This window comes from Azolla caroliniana, unplaced genomic scaffold, assembly GCF_043228905.1.
Source record: "Azolla caroliniana isolate FFs.n. ecotype wild unplaced genomic scaffold, voAzoCaro1.0.p SCAF_10, whole genome shotgun sequence".
NCBI lineage: Eukaryota > Viridiplantae > Streptophyta > Polypodiopsida > Salviniales > Salviniaceae > Azolla > Azolla caroliniana.
Genome location: NW_028230445.1, coordinates 18,296,252 through 18,307,476, shown reverse-complemented (window position 1 = coordinate 18,307,476; position 11,225 = coordinate 18,296,252). Strand labels below are relative to the sequence as shown.

At 38.4% G+C, this 11,225-nt stretch overlaps 1 protein-coding gene across 2 annotated transcripts; it reads left to right on the top strand.

The window, feature by feature from the left end:
* The first annotated feature begins 472 nt into the window (after positions 1-472).
* LOC147859324 (MADS-box transcription factor 23-like) lies at positions 473-10,978 on the top strand. Of its 2 annotated transcripts, none has more exons than XM_087325852.1 (7): positions 473-735; positions 9,373-9,481; positions 9,584-9,624; positions 9,717-9,816; positions 9,916-9,957; positions 10,232-10,389; positions 10,629-10,978. In XM_087325852.1, the coding sequence occupies exons 1-7, from the start codon at positions 554-556 to the stop codon at positions 10,717-10,719; spliced, it is 723 nt and encodes a 240-aa protein (XP_087181978.1). In that variant the 5' UTR covers positions 473-553; the 3' UTR covers positions 10,720-10,978. The 2 variants fall into 2 exon arrangements, with proteins under 2 accessions (XP_087181978.1, XP_087181979.1); XM_087325853.1 differs by having other exon boundaries at positions 478-735; positions 9,373-9,451.
* The last annotated feature ends 247 nt before the right edge of the window (positions 10,979-11,225 follow it).

The following is an 11,225-nucleotide window of genomic DNA, read 5'->3' as shown; positions in this document are numbered from 1 at the left end:
ACAAAGAATTGAAAAAGGATTAGATGAAGAAAGATTGAAAGGATAGATGAATCTCCTCCTAAGTTCATCTATCCTTTCAATCTTTCTTCATCTAATCCTTTTTCAATTCTTTGTTTATCGCATCTCTGTCTTAATCCCAGCTGTCCAGCTATCTATTTCTATTATTACGTCCTTCTTTCTTCCTCGTCTGCTTCTTTCTATATAATCTTTTTTTGCCTTATTTAAAATTTTCTTCCTCGCCTTTTCTGTTTACCTCTGAAAAGCTTATATAACCTATAAACTTCATGTTTTCGATCTTTTTCTTTTAGATCTTAAAATCGAATGGTTTATTTTTCCATGTCTTCATAATATCATCGAAGTTATTATGAATCAGATTAATTGTATTTATGCCTTTTTTTTTTATCTGGTTTTGTTGCAGCATACAATTGAGAAAGTGTTGTGATAGGTTAGATTATATGGCCGAAAGGAGGAGAAGCTAAGAAGAGATTAAAATTAAAAGGTCACAGATAAAAAAAAACAAAAGGACGAAGAATTCCAAAAAACAGACAGAGAAATGGTTCGGCGAAAGATCAAGATCAAAAGGATCGAGAATGCAACAACGAGGCAAGTGACATTCTCGAAGCGCAGGGGCGGTTTGATGAAGAAAGCACATGATCTCTCGGTCCTATGCGATGCAGAAGTCGGACTCATCATCTTCTCTAGCAAAGGGAAGCTTTTCCAATTTGCTAGCCCCAGGTTAGTAGAGTCTTCAACTACTATGTTCATATCATCGTAAACAGATTTCTTTGTTATCAACATTTGGTTTAGTTCAGCATCTTGATCCTAAGTATATGCTTTATTATTATTCGTAAATGTCTCCTGACTTATACAGTATACTTCGAACATATTGATCTGAGAATCTTTCTTAATAATGAGGTGGTACATTCTAATTTTACCAATATTACCGTGATTAATCAGTATTTCATGTAATATTGATGTCCTATTTTAACACCTGAAATGATGTAGGTGCTCATAGTATCATCATTGGTTAGTATATTATAGAGGCGAGTTGTTGCTAGATCTAGCTATAGGCTATTATTAGCCTGTATGTCTTTTTTTTTTTTTTTGACTGACCTCCTGTTGGACTGTCATTTTCTTAAAATAACAAGCTTAAATCCAGTTTTGAATGATTGTCTTTCCCGTGCTTGAGCATAGGACCAAACTTCTAAAAATATTTGCGCACGCTTTGATATAGGAAAGCATATATAGGTCCTTGGGTAGACCATTTTATTCATAATCTCTCAAGGATGTTGATAGATTATCATGTCTCACATCTGATCTCTCTATTCAAATATAGCGGTGCACAGTTCTCATGTCTTTCTTCATGCCAGTTTCATAGCTAAAATCTTAAATTTGTATACACTTTAGGTCACCCCTTAATTAAAATGCAGCATTAACATCGATTTCTTTATAAGCGTTTTATTCCTAGGATTAATGTGATTTAGCTAAGAAAGTAGACATTTTGTAACTGATGTGAAGTAAATGTTTGAACCACTTGTACACCTGGAGAGGATGACAAACATCGACAAGTTATGTTTTTGTTTTGAAAACAAGAAAATTTTTAAGCTTGAAGTTTATAGATGTTGCCACGTGTAGATGACCTTGCACTAGCTTAGGTGCAGGCTTCATGTTCATAGTGACAATGAAGGCGTTGCACATGATGGCAAGTTTCAAGGTCTGATAGCACTTTGGATCAATAATTGTCTTTGGAGTTCTTGGGGATATAATGAAATTCAATACTTTTAGCGCATTTGATGTAAAGCACAAAACATTGAAACTACTATGCATTGGCACATGCGAAGTACATGTCATGTGTAGAGGCTTTCCTCTCGATAGTGAAAATATGAAAAGACTAGGCTATGGCCAAAACCCTTTGTTCTCCAAATCCAAAGAATAAAAATCTGTAAACCAACTAAAATGTAAGAACATGGAACTATAATCTCTCTTAATTCAGAGCAAACGATATAATAGCTCTTCAAACTATTTAGCTTGAGAAGGAAATATATGTAGTTAGGCCTTCCAAACATTTGGGGTTTTATCAGAGATCTTGCCAAGATAAATATGATCTTTGTTATCCATTTGAACAAACAAAAGGGTTTGTTTTTTAATGGGAATAACTCATCATGTAAATAGATGCAAGATTATGCTTTAGGAAAAGCTTAGAAGGTAATAAGATGTTATGACCGAGTATAGAGGCAATAATTCATATCTCAATAAAAACTCTTGAGCAAAAATGTAGTGCAAACTGTGAAAAACATTGTAGGCACAAGTTCAATTGTATATGTGGTGAATTTCACAAACTCATCATGTGAATGAACTATCTCACTCATTTTGTTACTAGGATTCGTCTCATCTAGAGTAAGTTATTGTCAAGGCTGAACCATAAAACCAATATGGATTCAAAGAAAAACAGAATTTAAGAGCATGCGCAAATGCGTTTGCTCAAGAATGTGAACCTCACACAGTCTCATTGAATACTGGGTAGCTTCCACATCTCCCTTGTTGCAACCAAGGAACGGTCTCAGAAGCAAAGTCCAGAAGCCAAGCAAACATTGAGTTCCCTCCTGATAGTACTTTCCCCTCAATTGAACAGACCAGCTCGGTGAATAAAAGGCATGAAGTGAACAGTAGCCTGAAAATGAATTCTATAACCTTTTCTCCTCACCATCCTTACTAGCTCAAGTTTGATGTGCCATATCACAAACCAAGGGCAAGGAGTATTATGGCCTATGTTCCTCTCAGTATGGAACACCAAACCAGTTGACACAACACCTCAATGTCACCCACACTGCCCTCTTAAAGAGAACTAAGTTTGAACTCTCCCTGGATGCCCAAGCCTCTAGTTGGTTTAACCAACTACCATCTAACTGCATCACCACTTCAACATACTTTGACCACCTTCCATCACATGTTTGAAGAGAAACTCACTATATTTTGTGAGGAAACCAAGGGTGAGGATTATTGTCTATGTTTCTCGCTGTATGTTATGCTAATAGAAACATAACGGTCACCAACACTCACTTCTTGAAGAAACAGAATTTGATCTCTCTTCGGATGGCCAAGCCTCTAGTTGTTATAATTGTCTACCACCCATTTGCATCTCCAATTTCCAGATACTTTGTGGCGGACTTTCATTGCGTGTTTGATCCAAAACTCTCCGTTTCAATAAATTCTAAACGGTTAGTTAACTTCTTCACAAATCAGTGTTCTTGATCCACTTCAAGCAACTGGTTTGTCATCTTCCCACATATCTGAGTGATGCTTACTTGAAGACCATCCTCTAGTCCTCCATCAATGAACCATTTCGCTCTCATGTGAAACTAATGGACTTTGCAATTGCACCCTCAGCACTATGACAGAGGGAATCCTAAACCTCAATCAGTATCAACAACCCAGCTCCTCGAGGAGTGAGGTTCTAGCAGGCAGTACAATGCACCATATGGCTGGGTGTGGGTTGTCAATAGATGAACTTCCCTTGTAGACCCTTGTGCCATCTGCAGCTCTAGTCAACATTCAATTAAGGATTGCAGCACACATCCCAACACCAACACTAACTCCTCATTAGCCATTGGTGGTAATAACTGCACACCAATGCCCCACATAACAGTTGAAATGCATGTAAAGCAGCCACATGGTTGACCTCAACTAGGCAACTCTGGTTGTGGTCTAAGATATATATAGTTTTCATTTGAAACTAGTGAAGACAACACCCTTTAGCTGAATTGGCTTTTAGTGTCTCATGCATTAGTTTCACTCTCATGTCAACTAGGTTACGAGCGCCACACTTTTGACCTCTTCCACAACAGGGCTATAGGCCAATGTGGCTTTCACTAACCTATACAGTAAGCCCTCCAATGCTAGATGAACATTCCGCAATTCTCACTTTGCTCAATAAAGAATTTGACATACTCAAGGTGGTCAACGATGGCAGCACAATTGTCAAATGTTACTCATGGTTTACAATAGAATATTTGGAATCGTACATCCACCCTGGTTGACAAACAATAGAATCTTTGAATTGTCAATGCTCACACTGTCATGCTATGCCCTTAACAATGATGAGAGGAAATGAACATAAAATTAAGTAGTTTTAGCTTTCGTAAATAGAATCGAAAGATACAATGGGGATGTCACAAGCCAAAGCCAAAAAACTAGATTGAATAAAAAAAAGAGTATGAAAAAAAGAATAAAGGTAATTTTTATTATGATCAAGAGGGAAGAAGATTTCAATTATTCGTTGAACATTGGCATTGAATCAAAATGGTCCATCACATACTTGTTTATATAGTAGCATGGTTGGACACATGCCTGTTTGCCACCTTCAACTATGCATGATTGCATCTTGGCGTTCACACAACATGCGATTCGGTGATCAAGCATTAGTCTGTGTGAGATGATGATTATTACGTGTATGCATAAGCTATCTATGAAAAGCTGCAACAAATGAAATGATAGTTTGTTGGTTCAACCTTGGATATGTACAATGGTGTGCGTGTGAACAATGGGGCGCGTGTGAACTGCCATAAGGTGCACACGTGCAGCAGAGCCGCCTGCTATGCAGTGTGGGGTGGAGACTTTGCAGGGCCCCGCTGTACTCTGCGGTAGCATAGCGGTGGCTTGATAGCACCATCGAACTGGGCAGCAGTCAGCCACTCTGTGGGGCAGCAGGGTGGTTCTGTAGCAGTGGCTATGCAGCTGTGCTGTTCCTCTGCAGCAGTGATGGCTTAAAAGCGTCATACACGCTATTTGATTGCGCTATAGCTACAAGGCGTTGGCTAGGTTGTAATGCCATTGCCCACCATGGATGATATTTAGCAGCAATGCTATTGCCAATCATGGTTTGGGGGTGTTGCCTCACAAATCAAACAGAAATAAGACAAAAGAAAAAAAAGCAAGACATATCCAGTAAACGCAGAGATAATCGTAAGGGTCAAGGTCACCCTGCCCTCCGAACCTGACGTGAAGGTCTCCCCTCATCCGGCTCTCCACAGAACTTTGAATGGGTTAATCAGTTATAGCTTCTTTGAATTCACCTCGTGTGTGCGCAATCACCGGATCCGGATCGGAGGTAATTGTCTTTTTCTTTTTTTGTAAATACCCCATACGTTGAGGATTGAGGGACGATGTGAGATGGATTGGAACCTCCTCCACGTCCCATACCATTAAGGGTTGATGCGAGTCGTACCTTGGGTTCCGCAAGAATCACACATGCTTAGCTAACAAGGACCATAGCCACATTGACATAATCTCAACATAAGTCAAGCTTCCTCTAATAAGAAGGTAGCTAACCTTGTTATATTGGCAGAAACCCTAGGCCCTAGAGCGTTCACACTTGACTAATTTATATGAAGTAGTTAAGTGATAAAACAATTAATAATTATCTCACACTGTAGAATTGAATATTACAACTCGTACCTCCTTCCTTTTAGAATTAAGATTAGGGAAAACTATGGAAAACCTATCTCATGATAAGTTATAGTCATGCACATAACCCTAACCATGACATACTAGGTGGAGATACATATGTGGATAATATCAAGAAAAATGTAGTGTCATTGATTTGACTAGCCATGATGCTGTCAGTTACCATTGGAATAGAAACCTCAATTAGTTTTGCCATGATGGTGTCTACCACTGAGTCTTTACCATATCAATTAACAGTTGCCCATTATGGTTGTTGTGCAAATGTGCGTGCCTGTGCTACTTGAGCAAAACCACAGGGGACCTGAACCACTAAGGGTGGGATGTTGCTAGAGAAGACTCAAAAGAAACCCCTCTTTTCGGGTTGGCTCGTGTAGATTCTCCCTCTTTTATGTGTAGTGCTCACTAGGGTAAGGATTGTTGGGGTCGGGGTTCCTTGGAGTCAAATGCTCTTGGGGCATGAGATATTCCATTTACTTTAGCGTGGAGGGTGGGAAGAGATGAGTCTAGAACTAAAGCCTGGATTATTTGCTTCATGGATATGGAAAAGAAAAAAGCCTTCCCATCCAAAAGAAAGGACTCAAGGGTGACAAAATATACCTAGTTGACAATGTAACTATTGCTCAAGTAGCACATAACAAAGAAAACATGCCACGAGTGCTCAACGCAAGAAAGGAAGGAAAATGGGTTTTATATAGAGATGGTAAGGTCATTATCACATAGAAGATAAGCACATGACATTGTATGGCCTACAAGACCTTACACATGCTTATATGGAATTGCAACGACTTCCAACGGACATATGTCGGGTAATTTGAAGATACCTTCAAAAACACAGATATTTCTATGTATACAAAGACCCACCAATACTTGGCTAGTAAACTCCTGGATGTACAAGGACATAGATGGGAGTCAGTATGCCATCCCCAAACCCAGACACCAAGACGGCTAGAGGTTTTGGAGTGGCTATGTTGTACAAAAGGAGCTCCATGATAGATGCATGTCGTTCATAAGGATGTAGATGCACATTATATGTGGATATGAATCAAAAGAGAGGAACTTAGGGAACTATATATTGCAATTGCTACTTTCCACCTCTAGATGAATCACCATATCTAACATTATAGGATGGTATCATAATATTTGCCACTATGGGGGACATAATATTGTAGGAGACTTCAATGCATGAACTAAGGATGAACAAACAACAATGTTTGACACAAACGAGGTTGTTTATGAAGACGTTATGGCAAAAGAGGTTGGTCTAAAACGACAAGCTCAAGATATGAGTGGAGTAACTAAATATGGCATTTCTCCAAAGGAGGTGCAAGCACCATCAATTACCTGATGGGATCTCCATATCTTATACTTGAAATAACAAAGTTCACTATATTGGGTAGACCTATTGGTTTGGTAGCAAATAATGCATATCTACGCATTGAGGTGAATGATGGATGCACAAGGGATGTATATAATAAGGAGGATGGGTTGCCTAAGTACCAATTTACTAGCGAGAATAGTTGTGGAGCATATAATGGCATGCTACATTTGGATCCGTTGACACCCCTAGATGAAATTACACAAGGATTGTCAAAGTCATTGGATAAAGTGACCTCACCTCAGGTGTGGGCATGAATATGCGAAGCTCCTATATGATATCCCGGGCCAGCCTCCACTTCCCCGCCCACAAGCCTCATGCCCACATGAATCCACCTGTTTTACTCCCACAAAAGGTAAGAAATGTCATTAATCAATTACAATTTGGCAAGGCCTAGGATCATGATCGATTGGTTGGTGAGCACTTTATCAATGTTCGTGACATCTTGCTCCCATTTCTAGCACACCTCTTTCATAGATCCATGTGTGAAGGTTTCCCTACTAGATGGATAGAACATACCATTGTGCCAATTCTCAAGAGTGGATACCCTATGATGCCAAGGAACTATAGGACAATCACGATTGGCCATTACTTGGATAAACTATATGGCTTGATCCTAGAGTCAGAATTGAGTATATGCGTAAAGTGAAATTATTGTGGTTCAGCTGGACAGGCAGGCTTTAGGAAGGAGGCCAGAGCCAATAATAAGAGGATTTACTGCCACTTTGTGGATTTTCAAAAAGCCCTTGACATTGTTGTGTGCTCGGTTTATTTGTCGGAGGTGGTGGCTAGGACAATCAAAGTGAAAAAAGGATGCCCAATATCTCCCACTCTCTTCAATCTCTATATAGATGAGGTGTCACATTACATAGAGATTTGCAGGTTCGGGAGCATGCCTAACGGGTATAGCATTATGAATATTACTATATGCTGATGATTGTGCTGATTTCTGACTCTCCGAAGGGACTACAAAGACATCTACCTTAAAACTATCTTGTATGGACAGAGGTTTGTAGATAACATGGATAAAACTAAAGTGATGGTGTTTAACACCACATGGGTAACAAGATCAGAATCAGAATTCTTCTTGGGACAGGAAAAGGTGGCATACACATGATCCTACACTTACCTAGGAGTAACATTTCTGGGCCTAGGTTCTACTTATAGGAGGCTGCTTGTGCCCGACTTTCTCATGGATATGCAGCCCTTGGTACTCTCGAAAGGCAATGTGCACATTTGCAAGTCCAAGACCCACGAACTAAACTATGGCTATTTGATACACTTGTGATGCCAACTCTTCTCTATGGAGTGGAAACGTGGAACTTAGTGTTAAACAAGGAAAATTACTGGAAAGATTTAGAGCGACCCTTAGTGTAAATTATTGCCCGCATGATAAGGAGCAAAGCATCGGTGCCCCATGATATAATTCGGGTAGATATGGGGCCAGCCCCTATAATATTGAGGCATTATTTCGACTAGTGACCTACATCCCAAGTCTGTGGGAGCGCTAAAGGAAAGTACTCAAGGTTGGCACTCATGTCATCAAGGCAACTGACTAAATATGGAGAGATTCATTTTTGGTATGCTGAAATGCACCAATGGTTAGAGGTCACATGGCATAAATCCCATCTAGACATGACTAAAGTGAAAAACAATAGAGTGATCTGAACTGATATTATTAACTTGGAAAACAAGATAACATGGATCAGCCCTAAAATATCATTTGGTACAGAGATGTCCCACTTTTTACATACATCGGAGGATGGATTCATCATCATGCCATCCTAAATGGATATATATCTACCCGTTGCACAGTGTGATAGTGCAGTTGCAAACTTCATCACATAAGTTATTGTTTGAGGTAGTCAGATATGTACAAATACAAAGAACGCTATGTTTGTCATTGTAGTGTCTTTTATGAATAAGGGGGAGATACCATTGTCTTTAAGCAGGGCTTTGACCCACTATGCAAGGTGATGGAATTTGAGGATCACTTTTCTTGCTAGAACTCACGAGATACAGAGAAAAGTTGTTGAAGGACAATCACTTCGTCCCTCCAAACTAATTCTACGAGTCAATGAAGGGCTACACAAATGGGAACCTAACCAGGACACACAAATGGGCTTCCGACCAGGACATTACAATAGATTGAGCAATAGCAATTTGTCGCACGTAGGCCCGTTTCCATGGACCACGACCTCATCACTCTTGTCATCTACAGATAAAGGCCATTATCTCCAGCCATCACAGGTGCTTTCCTCGCTTTGGAGACCCCTCTATTCTAGATTGACCTATGCGAGAGATCTTTCGAAGACAAAAGCTAGAATACTTCTTACGTGAGAATCTTACATGTGTGGATTACAAGATTTTTTAGTCTCTTTTTATCCTAAATACCTTTATTTTTGCTTGGTAACATTTATTTTATTTTGATTTGTTCTCAAAGGCGAGACAATACTTGAGATGTAATTTCTTGTTTGATCTTATAGGCTATTTTGGCCTCTTAAAAGACATTAATACATCTTTCTTTCTTTTAGCATGGAGAGCATATTTGAACGATACATGAAGTGTTCAGAAGGTGTAGATCCAGGCTTTGAAACAAACCAGTCCTCAGATGTGAGTTATGGCTTACCAATGTTAAAAACAGTAGGTTCAAATAACAAGTTTCCTTATATAATTAAGTTCACATAATATAGTTCGCCCTAAAAATAAATTTTGACAATGTCCAATATTTATGGCGATTTGTAGAACATTGAAACCTACATCCAAAAGCTAAAAGGATTGCAAAGGTACTAAGACTTTGTAGAGATTTCAGAATGTGATATATTAAAATATATTGAAAGATCTCATTGTAACACTGGATGAATCACTATAAATATAGCAATGCAATTATGGGCGACCTTGAGCGTCTGTCATTGAAGGAGCTCATGCATTTGGAGCAACAAATCCAAGATAATTTGGCGCGAGTTCATGCAAAGAAAGTAATGAGCTACTCTCATACCTTTATTGTTGCTATTATTATTATTATTATCTTCTTGTGTTAATATGTAGATAAAATGGATTGATTATGTTTCTAATAGGACCAGTTAATTTTGGAGCAATTGGAGGACTTGAAGGAGAAGGTACTATTTGTCATTGTCTGTCTGTCTAATTGGTATCGGTTGCTACATAAATATTGCACATGCTCAAGCCAGATTAAAGAACATCTTTTTTACTTGCGTGTATTACTTTTCAACTCTACACCTAAATGAATGTAAAAAATGAAATATAACAAGATTTTTAATTCACTATGTTCATGATCACAATAATACATTTGAGTAAGTAATAGCAGGGATATTTTTCATGAAAATGTTTATTAAAATTTGGTAAATGAAACTTTTTTCTCGATAATTACAGATGAAAGATGGAATGAAATCAGTAAACAAGAACTCAAATATGGTATCCAAGGCACTAGTCATAGCTGATCTGTGTCCGTCCGAGGGCACGGGTTCAGGTAGCTCATTCTCAAATCCGATACTCGAGAATGGTCAAAATAATGGATCGATCCCGGTGAGGTATGCTGGACTCTAGCTTGTCAATAACATGTTTTGTGGGAAAATAGACTCAAATACCCCTAATTTGTTGGGTATTTACTAAAAGACCCTCAAAAGTTACTAGAATATCTGAATTCTTACAATGAGATGGCTATGCTAATTCTAGAAACATAGAGTTTGGTCAAATATGGGTAATAGCTAGATTATTTATACATTGCCGATAACAGTTACCAATTAGTTAGATGAATGTGTGTTTGTAGGGTCGACTCTTGTGAGGGCTTTCCGATAGTTAGCCATAAGCGTATGAGACTAAGCGAGGACTTAAATTTGTCACCAGAGTGTGTGGATTAAGGCAAGGAACACTTCTCGATGTAAAGTATATTCTGCAAAATATTATGGCACCCAAGTTTGAATATTTTGACTTGGAATTTGTTCTTTTTTGCTTTTACTGGATCTTCCCTTCCTCTTGATATATAAACATCTGACCTCATCATTTCTCAGGAACCTGAAGTGTACTAATATTTAACAATTTTTTGGAAAGGATTGGAATTTGGCACTTGTTCGTAATGATTGCGACAAGAAAAGCAATTATATTTCCATTTTGTTTTAAGTAACATATGAAATATCTACCTCTATTGTGTCAGACATTTCTTTACATTATACAAAATTGTGACTATGACCTCAGATTGAGAACACAAAAAGAACAATTTTTGTGTAAAAAAAAGTATTGACTTCACGTGGCTTAATGTTATGATAATCAAGACCCCAAATAAACTAGGAACAAATTTTTTCTATGTTATATAATCTGTATTTTCAGGGGATTCAAATGTGGGTTATGCAGTGAATGGTGGCTCAAT

Bases quoted from the DNA above. Each gene is read 5' to 3' on its own strand.
- LOC147859324 (XM_087325852.1), top strand. From the start codon at position 554: ATGGTTCGGCGAAAGATCAAGATCAAAAGGATCGAGAATGCAACAACG. The intron at 736-9,372 runs GTTAGTAGAGTC...TCTTTCTTTTAG, and splicing joins TTCCAATTTGCTAGCCCCAG to CATGGAGAGCATATTTGAAC. The intron at 10,390-10,628 runs GTATGCTGGACT...GTGTGTTTGTAG, and splicing joins AATGGATCGATCCCGGTGAG to GGTCGACTCTTGTGAGGGCT.